The 20,707-nt window shown below is 50.2% G+C and overlaps 1 protein-coding gene across 1 annotated transcript; it reads left to right on the top strand.

Moving 5' to 3' along the window:
• Window positions 1-9,297: 9,297 nt before the first annotated feature.
• On the top strand, window positions 9,298-12,602 carry TMEM125 (transmembrane protein 125). Its single transcript, XM_019957678.2, has 3 exons — window positions 9,298-9,436; window positions 10,747-10,896; window positions 11,143-12,602. Exon 3 carries the CDS (start codon window positions 11,285-11,287, stop codon window positions 11,942-11,944), a length of 660 nt encoding a protein of 219 aa, XP_019813237.2. The 5' UTR covers window positions 9,298-9,436; window positions 10,747-10,896; window positions 11,143-11,284; the 3' UTR covers window positions 11,945-12,602.
• The last annotated feature ends 8,105 nt before the right edge of the window (window positions 12,603-20,707 follow it).

Raw genomic sequence — 20,707 nt, 5'->3', positions numbered from 1 at the left:
TTAGGTGGCATTGCTGAGTGGCTGCTGCTGCTGCTGAGACTTCCCTTCACTTTGCCTAAGCTGACTCCATGGGGAGGTTCCCACCCCACTGGTGCCACCTTCTCCTTCACAGGCTCCCTTGAGCCAGTTGAGCTCTCACTGATGGAATGGGCCTGGCAGTCACCTCTGCTGGTCACCCAAGCGCCTAGGCATTAGCATATGGACTCTGCTTTTGTTCTTCTGGTTACAGTCTACTGGGGATCCACTCAATGCTGGTGTGACAGCTGTGCCTTTGGGGGCTACCCTCTTTCTGGATCCCAGACATCCTTTGGCTCTCTTCCCCTTCATCTGGAGTCTTAGCATCAGTGGTGGCCAGACAGGGTGAGCTGCTCAGCTGAGACACCTCTGCCATCCTCTTCTCCCAACACTGAAGACACTGCCCTGTAGGAGCTCATACATCGGTGTCTACCTCTCCCTACTGCTTCATTTGCTTGTTTTACAAATTAACATTAGGCTTTATTAGAGTCTCAGGCAGCGCGGGGATGGGGCAAGAGATACACTGCAGCATTCATAGGCACTTCTATATTCACTGAACCTGGTCTTGGGAGAAGACACACAAACATGGCAATTAATGGAAATGCAACCCTAGAGGCATAAAATATTTCAGTAACATGGAGTTGCTAGAAAAACACATTTGAGAAAAATGGAAAAACCTGAGGGTCGCTCTTGCAGAGTCAGAGAGAGGAAGATTGCCATTAGGGATGGAGTCATCACAGAAACCAAATGTTGCTTCAGAACAAAGGGAAAGGATGGGCTTCTCAGAATCCCTGTTGTTATTCTCAAAATTAAAAAAACCAGTGTGATTAAGGAATAGCTGACCTCCTACATATTGCCCACTCAAGGAATACATTTATTTTTGGTGATTAAAAACCTGTTTTCTAAAAGGTTTTTCTGTAGGAAAATATGAGGATTTGCTGAATTTAACCTCCCACTTTCCCTCAAAGATAATATTTATTATTTTGCTCTTCTATTAAAATTCATCTCAGCGATGCAAATAGTCATAGGTTATTGCTTCCGTTTACTACTTGCCATGTTAAAATTTTTAACCGATTTACAAGAATGAGATTTAAATTACTTGTATTTGTCTCTTATAATGTAGAATTAAATATTCTAAAATTATTACTCCCAAAATCATAAAAGTTGCATTATATTAGATATTTATAGTCATTATTGCTTATCAATTATTAATAAATATCAATATTTCACAGCAAGTACTATGCTATGAAAATATTTGCAGGTGTTTGAGAGTAGTGTGACTGGTTTTAAGCCTAGAATAGTTTTCTAGTCTGATTTTTTTTTCCTGTTTTCAACAGTCCCTTCCTTTGCGAGAATGAAATCCCCTCACCTTATTTAGAAAATTGTGGATCATCAATTGTTTTGGTTATTTATTGTTATATCTAAAGCTACACCAAAACTTTGCAGCTTAAAGCAACAGCTTTATTTTGTTTATCACTTTATGGGTCAGAAGTTCAAGAAGGACTTCTCTTGATATCTTATCTCTGCTCTAAGTGGTATCACCTAGGAAAGGTGACTGAGGCTGGAATATGGCTCACTGACATGGCTGGCAACTGTTTGTACAGTAAGTCCCCTTCATATAGACAAGTTCAATTCTGAGAGCAGGTTCATAAGTCCGATTTGTTTGTAAGTCCTACAAAGTTAGCCTAGGTATCCAACTAACACAATCAACTATCCAGTACTGTACTTTAATAGGTTTATAATAGTTTTCACACAAATAATACAGAAAAAATTAAAAATAAACATTTTTAATCTACAATAGTGGAGGTGATGGAATTCCAGTTGAACTATTTCAAATCCTGAAAGATGATGCTGTGAAAGTGCTGCACTCAATATGCCAACAAATGTGGAAAACTCACCAGTGGCCACAGGACTGGAAAAGGTCAGTTTTCATTCCAATCCCTAAGAAAGACAATGCCAAAGAATGCACAAACTACCCCACAATTGCAGTCATCTCACATGCTAGCAAAGTAATGCTCAAAATTCTCCAAGCCAGGCTTCAACAATACATGGACTGTGAAATTTCAGATGTTCAAGCTGGTTTTAGAAAAGGCAGAGGAACCAGAGATCAAACTGCCAACATCAGCTGGATCATGGAAAAAGCAAGAGAGTTCCAGAAAAACATCTATTTCTGCTTTATTGACTATGCCAAAGCCTTTGACTGTGTGGATCACAATAAACTGTGGAAAATTCTGAAAGAGATGAGAATACCAGACCACCTGACTTGCCTCTTGAGAAATCTGTATGCAGGTCAGGAAGCAACAGTTAGAACTGGACATGGAACAACAGACTGGTTCCAAATCGGGAAAGGAGTACGTCAAGGCTGTATATTGTCACCCTGCTTATTTAACTTCTATGCAGAGTACATCATGAGAAACACTAGGCTAAATGAAGCACAAGCTAGAATCAAGATTGCTGGGAGAAATATCAATAACCTCAGATATGCAGATGACACCACCCTTATGGCAGAAAATGAAGAAGAAAGACCCTCTTGATGAAAGTGAAAGAGGAGAGTGAAAAAGTTGGCTTAAAGCTCAACATTCAGAAAACGAAGATCATGGCATCTGGTCCCATCACTTCATGGCAAATAGATGGGGAAACAGTGGCTGACTTCATTTTGGGGAGCTCGAAAATCACTGGAGATGGTGACTGCAGCCATGAAATTAAAAGACGTTTGGTCCTTGGAAGAAAAGCTATGACCTACCTAGATAGCATATTGAAAAGCAGAGACATTACTTTGCCAACAAAGGCCTATCTAGTCAAGGCTATGGCTTTTCTAGTAGTCATGTATGGATGTGAGAGTTGGACTGTGAAGAAAGCTGAGTGCCAAAGAATTGATGCTCTTGAACTGTGGTGTTGGAGAAGACTCTTGAGAGTCCCTTGGACTGCAAGGAGATCCAATCAGTCCATCCTAAAAGACATCAGTCCTGAGTGTTCATTGGAAGAACTGATGTTGAAGCTGAAACTCCAATACTTTGGCCACCTGATGCGAAGAGCTGACTTACTTGAAAAGACCCCGATGCTAGGAAAGATTGGAGGTGGGAGGAGAAGGGGATGACAGAGGATGAGATGGTTGGATGGCATCACTGACTCAGTGGACATGAGTTTGGGTAAACTCTGGGAGGGTGATGGACAGGGAGGCCTGGCGTGCTGCGGTCCATGGGGTTGCGAAGAGTCAGACATGACTGAGCGACTGAACTGAACTGAATCTACAATACCTTGAAAAGTACAGTAGTACAGTATAACAGCTGGCATACAGAGGCTGGCATTGAGTCAATAGGCAAGAAGAGTTACTGACTGGAGGAGGGAGAGGCGGTGGGCGATAGTAAAGCTGAAGGATGGTCAGCAATGGGAGACAGAGGGCAAACCGCACTTTCACTCACGGGTGACGTTGATGGCACAGGTTCTGGTTCCTTGCTGAAACCAAATGCACGTTTGCATCTTTGAAAGTTTGCAACTTGACGTTGGCATGTAGAGGACTTACAATGTTGTCTGTCAGCCCCAAGCTCATTTGGGAAACTCAAGGACCTCTACGCTGAAATGTGTGGACCTTCTCATAATGGAAGCTGGTTTCAACACCTAAGAAATGTACATTTTATTTCTTTTTAGTCCTGGGCTTGGAAACTGGCATTATTATAACTTCTTCCATGTTGTTGATCAAAGTGGTCAAAGTGGCCAAAGACCCACTCAGATCCAAAGAGAGGAGGCACAGACTCTCCATTGCTTCTTACAAAGTGTAACAAGCCATTACCAACCAGCAGGTCCCAGCAAGTGTGGAAGGGGGACTGGGGAGCCTGGGAATATCTGCATGTTCAGCTTGGACCCCCAACATTCACTGTTCAGGATCTGGAGTGAGAGATGAGAGAGGAGGCATTTCAGGGTTGAACATGAATGAACCCCAAGGGTTCTAGGGCTCATTCTCCCTGAGCTCTGTTGGGGTGAGCTTCCTTAGGCCTTGGAGGTTCTGGGGCCTGCTTATGCTCAGGGCATGTTTGAGATGCCATCAAACTCCCCACAGCTGAGCAAAACTGGGGAGCAGATTCTCAAGGAAGGAAATGTGCTGTGTGCCAGGCAGCAGGAAGGGCTAGCATTCTTGATCACCTATGATGACCAGTCACGTAAAAGAATCTGTATTTATTGCTCATCTAGTATACGTCACATGGTGGGATTTGGTGGGGCAGCATGTGTAGACTAGTATTGCTAATGTATTAAAATGTATGCCCTAATGTATTAAACGTAGTAAAATTGGGACCATGAGATTATAGTTCTGAACAGAGAACTTATGGGTGCACTTCTTTGTTCACAAAAAACAGAAACCAACTCTAGCCAGTTTAAGCAAAAAGGAGAGTTCATTGTCTAGCCCTGGGGGTGTGTCATGGAATCTCAGGGCTGAAATACAACCAGGTCTCGAGAAGGACTTGAACTAAGACCTGGGACATAGCTAAAATCACCCCCTCTCTTATTCTCGGCTCTCTGCAGACCAGCCTCGTATTGCCAGTTCAGCTGGGAGAAGGGAACCCTTAGCATCCTGTGAGTACACGCCATAAAGCTGACATGGAGTCTCTACTCTGACTTCAAATTGCCAAAGGAGACTGTTTGGCTTCCCAGGTGGCACTAGTGGTAAAGAGCCCACCTGCCAGTGCAGGAGACGCAAGAGACTAGTGTTTGATCCCTGGGCCGGGAAGATCCCCTGGAGGAGGACTGGCAACCCACTCCAGTATTCTTGCCTGGAGAATCCCATGGACAGAGGAGCCTGGCAGGATACAGTCCATGGGGTTGCAAATGTCCATAGGGTCGCAAAGAATTGGACCCAACTGAAGCGACTTAGCGCACACACACACAGCTTGAGTCTGGAGTTCACTTCTATCCAATCAACTGTACCCATAGTGCTGGGTCACAGAATGGAATCCTGGTTACCGGGGTTCATTCCCAGAGTGAAGTTGGTTGTTGTGAGCAGGGTACATACTCCAAAAAATGTCTATCTGGGGCAACTGTCAGTCATGGCATCTGGAGTAAGGGCAGAGGGGATGGAGCCATCAAAGACCTACTGTTGGACCTGTGCTTTGAGCCCCTCGTCCTCCCACCGCCTTTCAGGGTAACAGGGACAGGACTGCTTTTGCTCACTGCTGGCTCCAGCACCTACACAATCCCTGATCCAGAGAAGGGAAACAGTAAATGTTTGCTGGATGAATTATATTCTTCATTCTCACCCGCAGCTGTTTAGACTAAGTACTATTGTCCGCTTTTTGCAGTCTTGTAAATGAAGAGATTGGGACACACGGAGGTTAAGCCATTTTTCTAAGGTTGCACAACTAGAGCTGGGACTGGGACCTTCAAGGTCAATCTAATTTTGAAACCAGAATTTTCTCTACTGTCCATGTGTTTTCTAAACACCTATATTTGCCAGGCCTGTTCTAGGGGCTAGGATCTCTCTACACAAATCTCTCTCTTCATGAAACTTATCTTCTAGTGGGGTAGACAGACAATATTCCAGACAGATAAGAAGAATATATGGCATATTAGACAGCAAAAAGCTAAGGAGAAACATGAGAGAATAAAGGAAATCAGAGAACTAAGGGCAGGGAGATAGGAAGTATGTGAAAGGCTGTGATTTCTTTTTTTTTTTACTTTTTAATTTTGTATTGGAATATAGCCAATTAACAATATTGTGATCATTTCAAGTGGACAGCAAAGGGACTCAACCAAACATGTACATGTGTCCATTCTCCCCCAAACTCCCCTCCCATCCTGGCTGCCACCTGACATTGAACAGAGGTCCCTGTGCTATATAGTAGGTCCTTGTTGATCATCCACTTTAAATATAACTGTTCATAAGGTGCATAACTCCCTCACTATCCCTTCCCTCCATCTTTTTCCCCTGGCAACCATAAGTTCCTCCTCTAAGTCTGTGAGTCTGTATCTGTTTTGTAAATAAGTTATTTGTATCACTTTTTAGATTCCCCATTTAAGGGGTGTCATACAATATTTCTCCTTCTCTGTCTTACTTCCCTCAGTACAACAGTCCCCAGGTGGGAAGGCTCTGCTGTTAGACAGGATAGTATGGGGGGAAAGCTCCCTGAGAAGGAGCATTTGAGCACCTTCCTGAAGAAAGGTGAGGGAGGGAGCCCAAAGGAGGAAAGTGTTCCAGGCAGAGGGAACAGTCAGTGCAAAGGCTCTGAGCAAGCACAGGCAGAAGAGAGACAGCAGGGGATGAAGTCAGAGAAGGTGTTAGAGATGGTGAAGTCAGAGAAGGTGTTAGAGATGGTCCCAAGGTCCAGCCTGCCTCTCCCCTTTTTCCTTGAAGGGAAGTCATCACTCTGGCTATTTCTCTGGGTAAGATAGGCCATTGGAGGGGTGACATTGGAGGCACACCAGTGACATTATCTGCTCGAACCATAACAGTATCACTGCAGCTTACTGGTGAAGAATAGTCTGAGGTGGGAGCTTGGCCCAAGCAGGGAGGCTGGGCTGCAGGGCCTCTGCCTTCTCCTGGGTCCTCCCACTGGCTAAGGGATCAGTTAGGATCTACACCTGCACTCTCTGCCCACTGTCACCTCCTTCCCCTGCCTTCAGTTACCACCCATCTGAGCTGTCCCAGCGGCCTCTGCTTTGGGGACAGAGTTCAACAGCCCTGCGAGGAGCCTGCCTATCCACCTTAACTCCAAGTTATTCGATAGACCCATAATGAGAACAGAGTGTCACTTGACCAATGTTTAAACTGAAGAAGCTTTTAGGCTTTGCTCCCTCCGCCCAGAAAAATTCCCTTCAAATCCCCAGAGGAAGTGGGGCAGGGGCAGGGGGGAGGGTGTTGGGCAGGGGGCGAATCTCATGACTTACCCTGTCTAGCTCTATTCAGGACAGCTAGACCATGGGTCTGGCTGGAACTGGCCCCTCCCTGGAACCAGGAAGAAAAGGAATGTCAGAGGAACTAGAGGAATACACAGCCACTGAGTCCTGCCAGGCCCTTGCTGCATGCCCGCCCCAGGGCAGGAAACTCTGTAATGTTTTGCGAAGTAGTAAAACCACATATTTGTCCCAAGGTCCAGCCTGCCCCTTCCCCTTTTTCCTTGAAGGGAAGTCATCCAGTAAAATATCTGCAAGCCATACCTGGAAAGCTTTAGACAGATGGCTAGTCTGAGCTGAGGTGCACTATAAGTATAAAATACACAGACAAAAGATTAAAATAGCTCAATCACTTGTGTAGTAAAATGAAAATATCTGGGGCTTCAATAAAAATTTTAATGTGTTCATTTCACCTGTTTCTTTTTAATTTTTTCACGTGGTTACTAGATAATTTTAAATTACGTATGTGGCTTGTGTTATATTTCTACTGGACGATGCTGCTGTATAGTTATGACCAGGCCCCAATGATCTCTACAGACAAAGCAATGGACGGGTCCAGCATAATGACTTTGTGAGCTGATGATGGAAAGAAAATGTTGATTTTGTCTTTCTTGTGTGTTTCATACACACCAGAAGGAAGAGAGAGCGGGAGGTATTACAGGGGGTTCAATCCAGTCTAAAGCCACTTCCAACCAGCCCCCCTCACCCATTATGTGGTGTGTGGTGCCAGATTCGCCCATCAGAAGCAGAGCCCTGCCAAAGTTCTTGTTATACTTCAGAACCCTCTGTGAGTACCTCGAGTAAGTCCAAATGCCTCGCCAGGGCATTCAAGGCTTTGTGCCCCTGAGCCAAACTTGTCTTTCCAGCTTCATCTTACAAGCTCCCTGCGTAAAAACTCCACATCCGGCAGTTCGCACATTCATTCATTCAGCAAGTGTTTACTGATTACTTCCCAGGTGCCAGGCACAGTGCTGGCTGCTGAGGTCACCACGGTTAGCAAAACAGGCACTAAACCTGTATGCACTGGGAACGTGTATTGAGGGGTATTGCTGTTGTTCAGTCACTCAGTCGTGTCTGACTCCTTGTGACCCCATGAACTACAGCATGCCAGGCTTCCCTGTCCTTCACCATTTCTCAGGGCTTGCTCAAACTCATGTCCATTGCGTCAGTGATGCCATCCAACCATCTCTCCCTCTGTCATCCCCTTCTCCTCCTGCCTTCCGTCTTTCCCAGCATCAGGGTCTTTTCTAGTGAGTGGTGACAGGCTAGTAAATAAGGGCACTCTTAGTACATATAGTGAGAGCAGTGGCAGGGGAAGCCCCAGAACCATGGGCACCCCAGGGAGGCACCTGAAACAGCCTGGAGGTCAAGGAGAGCTTCCTGGAGGAGGTGACATCTCAGCTGAAGAATTCTAGTTGGTCAGACTGAAGTCGAGGGTGTTGTAAATATCCCAGGGAGAAGGAACTCTGAGTTCAAAAACCAAGCAAAAGGGCAGAGCAATGCAGAGCATGCATAACTGAAAGAAAGGCATTCTGGCTGCAAGGCAGGGGCCAGAGGAAAATGACTGGCCGGTGCTGATGGGTTTTGTGAGCCTGTGAAGGAGAAAGGCATTTATCCCCAAGTGTTTATTCTGCAAGTGTTTTAAGCAAGGGAACCCTTGATTTCTACCTGAAGAGCCATTACCCACTTCTCCCTGTCCACTCAAACCCTGCCTCCTCAGCGGGACCAAGACGTGGGGCAAAGCTACCTTGGTCAGGCCCTTGAGGCTTAGAAGGAAAGTGGGCAAGGGTCTTGGGAGGGCTCCTGCCTAGGGGAAAGTGACAAGGAAGTGGTGGGGCTGGGTTTGTGGGACAGCTGGTTTTGGAATTTGGGGCAGAGGCAGGATTTGAGTTTGGAGTTAGAATTTGGGGGCTACATTCAGAAACGGGTCAAGTTTGGGGCCAAGGATGAGGTTGCAGTCCAAGACCTAATTCCAGAATTTGGGACTGAGGTTTCAAGCCAGATTTGGGGTTGGAATCTGGGGCTGGGACTGGAATTGGATTTGGAAATGAGGCTGGGGTTAGGATTGGGATTTGAGATTGAGTTGGGGCTGAGATGTGAGGTAGGGGCCTCAGTTAGATCCAGGAGTTCTAGGTAGGGTTTAAAACTGCAGCTGGGTTTTGGGGCTGGGTTACAGGCTGGAGTTAAAGCTAAACAGAGGTTGGAGCTGGGGGATGGGCTCAGGCCCAAGCTCTGGGGCAGATGGACAACATTCCTCCTGCTGTCCAGGTCTAGGAATTGTGTTTGAGCCCTAACAGCAGCAAACAGAAGCCCCTCCCTTCCCTGGAATGCCTCAGCCCAGCAGAAGGAGCAGTGCCACGTCAGCCAATTGGCTCAGGCTCTGCCTTGGAAACACCTGTTGATCCTCCTCCCCCTCCCCCACCTCAGCTCACCTAGGCGCAGGTTAGGCAGGTGAAGCGCCTCCCCGGAAACGGAGCTGGAATGCCCCACCTGCCTGCCCTGACTGCTCGGGATCGGATCCAACCACTCCAGGCTTCTTGTGAGTGCCCCATGATCCCCTACCCCTGCCAGCCCACCTTCTCCCACTGGCTCTTCCCTTGAGAACCCCCAACCTCGCGTCTGCGGTCCCAGCACACCTGTGCAGCACTTTCAGACCAGTGAAGTCACAGTCCTGGGGAAGCTGGGACTGATTCCAGGGCCCCCTCCTCGGCCCCTCCCCCACCTCCCTTGGGGACACCTGCAGCTCCCCCTCCTACCTCATGTGCCAGGCAGCCCCTGCTGAGGGATTGGGACAACAGATACCTCATCAGGGGTGTAACGCACATACAGTCATGAAGTCACGTTCCCAGAATGACCTAGGGCCTGCGTCCTCCATATAAAGCAGTAGTCTTCGTCCTGAATTGGATGAAAGAATTCTGGGTTCTTTTATTCAGAAAGCACACTCTGGGCATCTTTGCAGGCCCTAGAATTCCCACTGAAATTCCGACCTGATTTTTAATGCCCCCTCCCCCCAGATAAAGGTTATTGGCCTCACTTTTCAGATTAGGAGCCTGAGGTCCAAGAGGTGAACTCATGGGGGCTTTTCTGACCTCCTGCAGAGGGGGTCAGACCTCCCTCTCTGACTAACTCGCAGCCCAGCACTCATCACAGCAGCACCCATGCTGTAAACTGGGGCTCCTGTGGCAGGGCCTGGAATGCTGTACTTTGCCCTGTGGGAGTCACTCTGACTGGCCTCTGGAGGACGTGTTCAATGAGGAACCACTGCAGGATCCCTCGCCCACATACCCACGGTGGAGGGATGCAGTTGGGGGACCAGTCCAGAGCCCTCCTTCCCTTTGTACCATGTTAGAGAAATTGTGGCATGGGGGGCGGTGAGAGGAGAAGCATGGGGGAGGCAGGAAGAGCAGTGATGGAGTTGTGGGAGGACAGAAGCTGAAGTGCAGGAGCAGGGGGATGAGGGCAGGGCTGAGATGGAAAAATGTTCAGAGGTGGCATCCCCAGGACGTGCCCACGGGAGGAGCACAAGGGAGGAGCAGGTTCGGGTGAGATGACAAGCTTGGGTTGGGACCTGTTGTGTCAAAGGTGCCTATGGGACGTCAAAGTGACTACCATCTTACAGGTCTGGAGCTTGGGAGGGAGATCTGGGTTTGGCAGAGAGTGGGATTTGGGAGCCAGTAGCTGTGGCTATGAGATTGGATGGGACCTCAAGGGGAAGGAGGGTATTACGGGGTCAGATCCTCACTCACAGAGAAGGAGCCGCAGCCCCAAGAGAGAAGATGCAGGGTCGGGCTGCTGGTTCCAGAAGGGTTAAATCATAAGCCCCCTCCCTCCCCATAACCCTCCCCCCAGGAGCCAGCGGTGACAGCTGAGGCCATGTGAGTCAGATCCTGAATGAGGCTTTATCTGAGAGTCTTCATCCAGTCCCATCATCCACCGTGACACCAGCTCCATCGGCCAGCCGGAATGGGACAGGCAACTGAGACAGCGAGAGCCAGAGAGGTCAGGGGTTGGACAGGGGGTTCCCTAGAGGGCTGGGGGTGTTTTGGGTGGAGGAGCTCTCCTAGGGTCTCTGGAGAGGCATTCCCAAAGGAAAGTGCTAGGGAGGGACTTGGGTGCCCGGGAGGATTGCAGGGGACACGCACGGGAGGATTCCCAGGGGACACGGGAGCATCCCCAAGCCTCCCAGGAGAGACCATGAGGGGAAGGTGGGCTGGGGAGATAGCAAGTGTGATTCTTCCCTGGCAGGTGATGGTGACCAGATCCTGGACTGTGCGAGGAATGAGACTCTGGGCCTCTAGCTGCCACGCAGGTGGTGGGGGCTCCAGGCCATGACCTGCACCTCTGCCCCCTGACGCTGCCCTCCGCCCTCACTCGTGCCAGATCAGCCATGTCTGAAGGAGAGGCTCAAGCCCCGCGGGGCCGGGGGCTGCCCCCTGATGTGCTGGCGGAGCAGGTGGAGCTGTGGTGGTCCCAGCAGCCGCGGCGCTCGGCGCTCTGCTTCGCCGTGGCCGTGGGCCTCGTGGCCGGCTGTGGGGCGGGCGGCGTGGCCCTGCTGTCCTCCACCAGCAGCCGCTCGGGGGAGTGGCGCCTGGCAGTGGGCACGGCGCTCTGCCTGCTGGCCCTACTGGTCCTGGTTAAGCAGCTGATGAGCTCGGCCGTGCAGGACATGAACTGCATCCGCCAGCCTCACCACGTGGCCCTGCTGCGCAGCGGAGGAGGTGCGGACGCCCTGGTGGTGCTGCTCAGCGGCCTGGTGCTGCTGGTCACCGGCCTGACGCTGGCCGGGCTGGCTGCCGCCCCCGCCCCAGCCCGGCCGCTGGCTGCCATGCTGTCCGTGGGCATCACCCTGGCTGCCTCTGGGGCGCTCTTGCTGCTGGGCCTGCTGCTCTATCAGGTGGCTGTGAGTGGACACTGCCCCCCAGCCCGCATGGCCGCCCCCACCACCCGCAGTGACCGCAGCGGCAACGGCAGCGTCTTCAGCATCTCAGGACAGCTGTCGGCCGGTCAGCGTCACGAGACCACGTCCAGCATCGCCAGCCTCATCTGACCGAGCCCGGGCCCTCCTTCCCCCGACCTGCCCTCAGCCTCCACAGAACCGTGCCCGAGCGTGAGTGAGTGTGTGTGCAAGCGTGTGTGCATACACGTACCAAGGGGATAGTGACAGCACATGTATCCCCAGGACTGCCCAGCCCTCAGGACTGTGTGGCTAACCTGTGACGAGGAGCCAGCATGCGCCCACAGGTCACATCCCAAGGAGAGGGCTGCTTCTCCTTGGAGCTCATGGAGCTGTCACGGTCTGCCTGTTGGTGTCCCGAGCCTCTCGGCAGAGTAGGGTCTGGGATCTCTGAAGATTCTTGACCCCTGTTCCTAACACCTCTGAGAGCCAGCTCTGCCTGTAACACCCATCACCTGTTTGCCCAGGAGAGGACGCTGCCCATCCCCAGAGACTGCAAAGTGAGCCCTCTTCATCGAGGAGACTGTGGCGGCAAAGTGGACAGAACACGGGCTCTGGCATGACAGGCCGGGGGGGCAGTGCCCCCTCCACCACTCACCAGCCGAGGGCCTTGGGCAAGTGGCTTAACCTCTCTGAGTCCCAGTCTCTGAAGAGAAACAGTCATGGTCATCGATTGTTAGGATCCAATGACATGATGTGTGGAAGGGCCGGGCCCGTGGCAGGTGTGCAATAAAAGTGTTGGCCGCTGTCACTAGTATTGTCTTTAAGCATCTCCCTTAGAGACCATCCCTTCCCCTGGCCCTGCCCCTTCCCGCACAGCCATCCCTCCCAAAAGGGACACTTTGTGCCTCTCTCAGGCTGACAGAGGTACCTTGAAGGTGTCCTCAGCCGGGCCTGTGGCTTCTCCTCATAAGTACTAGGAAGCTGGAGAGGGGATGGGTGAGGGGCTGCTCACCCTCAGGAAGGTGGTGGGCGTCTGGTCCCAGGGAGAAGGCAGCGTGGGTGGGGAGGCTGATGAGTCCTCATCTGCTTAGGTGCTGGTTCCACATGAAGCCTGAGTATTTAGGTTTTATTGGCTGGTTTCTCCAGAGGCTGCAGCTCCCAACCCCACCTCTGAAACCAGAACATCCTGGTCTGTGTAATCGCAGCACCGGCTGGCCTGCCTCTGGGTTCCCAGGCATGGGAGGAGTGTTGGATGCCCGCTGGGGCATAAGAGTCTCTTCCTGCTTAAGGTCAGCCCTGAAAGGGCTCTCCCTCTGCGGGTGCAGGGACACTCGTTGCGTGAGCTATTGTTTCATCACTTCCTGCTTCACAAGGTGAAGACCGTGGGATACCCCACTGAGGAAACCAGGAGCGGCGGGGAAGCCGGGCAGACGTGCTGCCTAAGAGGTGTTAAATGTGGAACTACTGAGGCTCTGACAGGAAAATCACTTTCAGCTGCCAAGATCAAGGCAGTTTCCTGGAGAAAACGCTGAGCTGATGGATGAGGGGAAGGGTGTTGCCAGCCATGGCAGGGAGCAACGTGAGCAGAGAATAGGCAAGTTGAGGAGCACCAGGAATTCCATGGGCATCTCAGACTCCACATATTCAAATGTGAGCCCCTCTCCTCTCTACCTTGAACTAGCTTCTGGTCTCACCCTTCACCCAGCATCCAGGTTAAAGACCTCAGGTGCCAAGGTGCCCCCCGCTTTTGCAGGCTAACGTGCAGACTCCCCGACAGGACTGGCCTCCCTCTCCTCAACGTACCCATGAGCCAGCCATGGTGCAGCATCAGCGTGAGTCCAACATGTTCTCTCCCTTCTCCCAGGCTTCATGGCTCCCTTCCCCTGCCGTGGCACTTTTCCTGGGCCCTAAGAAGCCACGTTCTTGGGGAGTCTTTCCTGACCCTCTCCCCCTACACTAGCAAATTACCCCTTTGCTATGGCCAAACCCTCCATTGTAGACACCAGCCTGCAGTTCTTTCTGTGAATCTATTCCCTTAACCAGACAGTGATCTCCTTCTGGCAGGGTCTGTGTCCTGCTCATCCATGTGTTCCTAGCCCCCCACACTGGCCCAGCATGTAGTAGGGTATGGATGTGTGGACTAAAGATTCAGCTCATTGAGACCCTCCTAGAACTGGGAAGGGTGGGAGGTTATACCACTGTCTGCTGTTGGCCCTGAATCTTTCCCTCCTGAGGCCCCACACCATCTGCCCCAGTAACTCATTCTTCCAGGGCTCACAAGAGGGAGCTCTCACTCTCACCCAATTCCTGGCCCATCAGAGACCCACCGAATGCCTCCCCATCCTGTAAAACGGGGGTTACATCCTGGGTTTTTTTCAGCTGAGACGAGATTAGATACTTTCACAAAATTTCTTTCAAGAAACTAAAGGAAAACAGAAACACAGAAAATTGGGAGGGGGAAGAGTTATGTATGACCCACCGAATGCCTCCCCATCCTGTAAAACGGGGGTTACATCCTGGGTTTTTTCCAGCTGAGACGAGATTAGATACTTTCACAAAATTTCTTTCAAGAAACTAAAGGAAAACAGAAACACAGAAAATTGGGAGGGGGAAGAGTTATGTATGAAAATGTCTGGATGAGCAGTTACCGTAGGTCAGGCCGTGTCAGACTCTCCTGGGAAGGACGCTACACGAGGAGCATGGTTCCTGCCCACAGAGGACCTATTTCAAAGGGCAGTGTAAGTCATCATCTATACACCCAACTATAACACAGGAAGGACAGTAACAGCTGGGCGGAGGCCCAGGCGCGGTGAAAATGCTGATCCTTCCTTATTCACTAAAGCAGCCCCACAACCTCCCACTTCCAGCTCGTGTGCTCAAAGCATCTCACTAAACCCCATCTTGGTCTCCATCACCACTAGTTATCCACTGACCACCTCTGCTCTCTCCCTCTCTTAAAGCAGTCCATTCTGTCTTCTCATTCCATCTGGTTAAGATTCTGTGACTCATCCTCTCACTCACTCCTTGACAGACTCCTCAACAACTTAGCTGCCTGACCCTTGGTCCCTCCCTCCCAGAAAAAATCCCCTCTGTGGATGAACACTCACAGCAAGTGGCTACTAGAGAAATCTGAAGAGCCAGGCAGCCTGGTGTCACTGGGATTCCCCATCACTAATCCCAGCCTGGTCTTAAACTCAGCTCACAAGTTACCCTGTTTCCCAGGCCAGCTCCTGCTCCCACACAGCCCTCAAGGTCCCTCCACTCCCTTCACACCCCAGCATCATTCCGCTCGCAGCCCCCAGCACTGCTCTCTGCAGACAACTTGGCCTCCCTTATTATGATAAAATGAGAGTCATGGGGCAGGAAACCTTCACCCTGCTCCCATGAAATTGCTCCTTCTTAACTCCTGCCCATCAGATGGTCTTGTCAGCCAAGCTGAGGAATTTGGCTTTTGTCCTCAGGACACTGAGAAACCTGGGAAGGTTTTAATTAGGGTGGTACCCTGACCAGAATGGGACTGGGGACTCACCTGGCTGCCCTCTGAAGCCCAGACTGGTCTAAGGAGAAAAAGAGTAAGAAAAAATTACTAAACAGCCCCAGAAGTGCCATCTCAACTAGCTCCTGAGGGATGGGAAGCAGTTGGCCAAGATAGGGAGGTTGGGAAGAGAATCCCAGAAAGAAGAAAGAGCAAAAGTACCCAGAGATGAGAGAACTGGCCCTCTGAGGAACCACAGAGATTGTGCGTGATGGAAACATGGAGCATTAGCGGACAAGAGGCCAGGGCATACCTGAGTGGAGCCCTGGGCCCCTCCCGGGCTTCAGAGTCTCCTTAGCAGGTAGCACAGTTTCTTGAGGTCAAGAGGAACCCAGTGATGGACTGTAAGGAAAACAATGGCCTGGCTGAAATTGTAATTTAGAATTCATTGGAAGAGGCAAAAATGTAGGCAGGGAAAGCCTCTGCCTCTGCTCACAGAGGACTTGTTCCAAAGGGAGCAGAAGTCATCTTCCATACACCCGACTATAACATGGGAAGGATGGTATCAGCTGGGTGGAGGCGGAGACGCCAGTGGTAGATTGATGCCATCTCCAGATGACGGTGGAGAAGGCAATGGCACCCCACTCCAGTACTCTTGCCTGGAAAATCGCATGGACGGAGGAGCCTGGTAGGCTGCAGTCCATGGGGTCGCTGGGAGTCGGACACGACTGAGCGACTTCACTTTCACTTTTCACTTTCATTCATTGGAGAAGGAAATGGCAACCCACTCCAGTGTTCTTGCCTGGAGAATCCCAGGGACGGGGAGCCTGGTGGCTGCTGTCTATGGGGTCGCACAGAGTCGGACACGACTGAAGTGACTTAGCAGCAACCAGATGACGGGGCTTGGACATGGAGGTGTCTGCTGGGACAGTCTTATAGGTTAGGTTCTATGGATGCTCAGAAGGTAGGACTCACAGGTCTTTGACTATCTACCTGGAGGAGCTTCTTTAGGACCAGACAGGTGTGATGGGTCCACATTGATAGAGAAGAAGTAGGTCTTTAAGTCCCTGAGCAGGAAGGTAGGGAGAGTGGATCAGAGCCCACAATGGAGTGACTGGAGCCCACAGTGGAGTGATTGGGCTCACGATGCTATTTTGATAGGAGAGAAGGAAGAATGTGGACACAGGTAAGTTTGTGAATTTTATAACAGGAAACTGGCCAACACCCATTCTTTCTGTGAGGCAGTGGTGATGGTGGTTTAGTCGCTAAGTCATGTCCAACTCTTGTGATCCCATGGACTGTACTTTGCCACGCTCCTCTGCCCTTGGGATTCTCCAGGCAAGAATACTGGAGTGGGTTGCCATTTCCTTCTCCAGGGGATCTTCCCAACCCAGGAATCAAACCCAGGTCTCCTGCATCGCAGGCAGATTGAGACCATTTTAAAGAACTTTTAGGGAAAATGAACAAGGAAACAGCAAGGTTGCCAGAGGCTTTGAGAGCCTGGAGAATGTTGGAGAGTGGAGACTTTGAAAGCCCAAAGGAGGCTAGAAAACGGAGGCTTTGAGAGCCCATGGGAAGCTGGAGAATGGGCAGGAACAGAAGCATGGATTGGGCGATGCAGGTAGCAGTGAAAGGGTGGGAAAGAGGGTTCTTCAACAGCATGCAGAGGTTAAGATGCAGGCCTCAGGTTGGAGTGTCACCTGGAGTGTACAATGGTGACATGATGGGGCAGGTAGTGGCAAGAGAGAGGTTAACATAAAGGTCCTGTAATCTAAACAAGTGTCAGGGACAAGGGGAGCTGATAAAGACAGCATAGAGTGGTCAGGACCTCCTAAAAGCTCCCACTGGCAGCAGGCAAGATGAAGAGAGAGAGAGACTTGCCCCATGTTCCTTCTGGGTCTCCTGGATGCCTGGATCCTAGAAGAATATGTTCCAGAAATCTCCAACTCTGTTCTAGTTCAGGTGGTCCTTCCATCATATCCAGTCACACCCCACAGGAGTCCTCAGGCTCCCCTTGAGGAGCTTCCTCAAGGGACCAGGGGACCAGTCGGGCCTCAGTGTGTGCACACTGACCAGTCTGCCTCCTGGACTGTTGCCCAGGACCTGCCCTGGGCACAGCAGAGAACAGCCTGCTCTGGTCCCCTCCCCAGTCAGGGATGGGACACACCACTTCTACCCTCCCAGCCTGCTCTCCCAAACCTGGAACTTCTTGGCCCTGATTCACGGGCAAGGGGTGCCAACCAAGGAAGGATGGGGGTGAATTCAACTACCAGGAGATTCTTTCTCTGGGTCTGTTTGATCATGACTTAGAGGTAAGATAATAGTGTTATTGCTGAGTGAAGCAGGCAAGTTGTAGTTAACCTGTTTGAGCCTCAACTTCTCAGTCTATCAAATGGGCTGCCTGTCCAGCACATCAGTGTTATTATTGTTGCTATCATTATATCCTACAGCATCAGAACTTTTCACCCCCTTTTTTTCCTTTTAATTATGCTGCTGCTGCCAAGTCACTTCAGTCGTGTTCGACTCTGTGCAACCCCATAGATAGCGGCCCACCAGGCTCCTCCATCCATGGGACTTTCCAGGCAAGAGTACTGGAGTGGGTTGCCATTGCCTTCTCCTTTAATTATGACAGTATGATAACACATTTACAGGAAACAGAAAATACAGAACAAAATTACATATAGTTCTACTATATATTAGAATTATTTTTAAGTGTATAAATTAAGATGTTTAGTTGCAGTTTCAATATCAAACTCTCAAAAATTAATAGAATGAATGGACAGAAAAGTAGAAGGATATGCTGCTGCTGCTGCTGCTAAGTCGCTTCAGTCGTGTCTGACTTCAGCGACCCCATGGACAGCAGCCCACCAGGCTCCTCCGTCCCTGGGATCCTCCAGGCAAGAACACTGGAGTGGGTTGCCATTTCCTTCTCCAATGCATGAAAGTGAAAAGTGAAAGTGAAGCCGATCAGTCGTGTTCGACTCCTAGTGACCCCATGGACTGCAGCCCACCAGGCTCCTCTGTCCATGGGATTTGCCAGGCAAGAGTACTGGAGTGGGGTGCCATTGCCTTCTCCAAGAAGGATATAGTAGACATGAAAAGCACTGTGAACCAATTCAACACAATTAAAACAGCAGGATACAGATTCAAGTTTCCATAGACTATAAACCAAGAGACATTGGAATATATCCAGGAATGTAAAGTGAAAGTAAAAGTGAAGTCGCTCAGTTGTGTCTGACTCTTTGTGACCCTATGGACTGTAGCTTACCAGGCTTCTGTGTCCATGGAATTTTCCAGGCAAGAGTACCAGAGTGGGTTGCCTTTTCCTCCTCCAGGGGATCTTCCCGACCCAGGGATCGAACCCAGGTCTCCCGCATTGCAGGCAGACGCTTTACCACAAGTCACAAATACTTCATGGCCTAAAGGTACTGAAATCGTACTGAGTCAGTTCTCTTTATCACTGTGGAATTATGTTAGAAATCAATAGCAAAAGGTATTTGAAAACAACCCACGTATTTTTAAGTGCAATGTAACATTTACCAAGAGAGAGCATCAGAACATCTAATTCTAGTCTTTTGCAGCTTTGAACTAGATCTTCTGACCTAAGTCCTGGGAAACAAACATGTTCAAATCCCAGTCTAGAGAGAATGAGGAGGAAGGAGGCATGGCAAGCTCCTTCTTCAGGATGATCTGTCGTGGGGAGAGATTGCCCTGGTGGTGCCCCTACAGATATGGCTAATACTTGCAGATGCTTGCTCTATTCCATTTTACACATGTCACTCATTTAAGCCTTCTAAAACCATGTGAGGCAAGTGCTACTATGATCGTTATTCTACTGAGAAGAAATTGGAGCACTGAGGGGGTAAGTAACTTCCCCAAGGTCACACAGCAGATAAATGGCAGAGCTGGGATTTGAATCCAGGTCTTCCTGGTGGCTCAGATGGCAAAGAATCTGCCTGCGATGTAGGAGACCGGGGTTCAATCCCTGGGTCAGGAAGATCCCCTGGAGAAGGGAATGGCAATCCACTCCAGTATTCTTGCCTGGAGAATTCCATGGACAGAGAAGCCTGACGGGCTACAAACCTGGGGTGGTAAAGAGTCCGACACGACTGAGTGACTCACACTTTCACTTTCACATCTGTACTCTCAACTCAGTTTGTTGTTCTGCCAGCCTTCTTCAACTTCACATCCCTGACTTGTGTGACCCCTGTTTTTGGCCTCCACACAAGGACAAGGGTTGTGGCCTTGCTCTGGGGTCAGAAGGATGAGGCTGCCAAGAAACTGGGCTATCCTTTGCAGTCTGGGTTGGCGCTCACAGGGGAGAGAAGGTAGTGACAGCTACTGAGGGATGAGGACAGGTTGCACGCGAGGGGCAGAGGTGGGCTGGGATCGTGGTCTGAAGCCACAGGAGGGCAGACCAGAGAGAAGCCTGGCTGAGTCCCCGGCCTCCCAGCAGTTCCCGCATCCCCGTGCCCTTGAACCTGTGGACCCGAATGGTGTTTCCTCTTCGTGCCTGGGGCCAGGCATGCGAGCCTGCTGGGAACCATCTCTCTGGGAAATCCAGCAGGGCCGCTCTCTAGGTCCAGATTTCCCACCACCCACAGCAGGTTCTGGAACTCTCTTGCTTTTTCGATGATCCAACAGATGTTGGCAATTTGATCTCTGGTTCCTCTGCCTTTTCTAAATCCAGCTTGAACATCTGGAAGTTCATGGTTCACGTGCTGTTGAAGCCTGGCTTGGAGAGTTTTGAGCATTACTTTACTAGCGTGTGAGATGAGTGCAATTGTGCGATAGTTTCTAGTTTTTCCAGTAGTCATGTATGGATGTGAGAGTTGGACTATAAAGAAAGCTGAGAACAAAAGAATTAATGCTTTTGAACTGTGGTGTTGGAGAAGACTCTTGAGAGTCCCTTGGACTGCAAGGAGATCCAACCAGACCATCCTAAAGGAAATCAGTCCTGAGTATTCATTGGAAGGACTGATGCTGAAGCTGAAACTCCAATACTTTGGCCACCTGAGGTGAAGAGCTGACTCACTGGAAAAGCCCCTGATGCTGGGAAAGACTGAAGGCAGGAGGATAAGGGGACAACAGAGGATGAGATGGTTGGATGGCATCACCGACTCCATGGACATGAATTTGAGTAAACTCCGGGAGCTGGTGATGAACAGGGAAGCCTGTTGTGCTGCAGTCCATGGGGTCGCAAAGAGTCGGACACGACTGAGCGACTGAACTGAACTGAACTGAACTGAACAGCAGGTTCTGAGGGGAAGCCTCCCCTACCAACCCTTCTCGGTGCTGGGCTCAGAAATGTGGGTGTTAGGTCACTTCAGTCATGTCCAACTCTTTGTGACACCATGGACTATAGCAGCCAGGTTCCTCTGTCCATGGGGTTCTCCAGGCAACAATACTGGAATGGGTTGCCATTTCCTTCTCCAAAG

This window comes from Bos indicus, chromosome 3 (genome assembly GCF_029378745.1).
Source record: "Bos indicus isolate NIAB-ARS_2022 breed Sahiwal x Tharparkar chromosome 3, NIAB-ARS_B.indTharparkar_mat_pri_1.0, whole genome shotgun sequence".
In the NCBI taxonomy this organism is placed as follows: domain Eukaryota; kingdom Metazoa; phylum Chordata; class Mammalia; order Artiodactyla; family Bovidae; genus Bos; species Bos indicus.
This window is presented reverse-complemented; position numbering and strand designations above follow the sequence as displayed.

Bases quoted from the DNA above. Each gene is read 5' to 3' on its own strand.
- TMEM125 (XM_019957678.2), top strand. From the start codon at position 11,285: ATGTCTGAAGGAGAGGCTCAAGCCCCGCGGGGCCGGGGGCTGCCCCCT.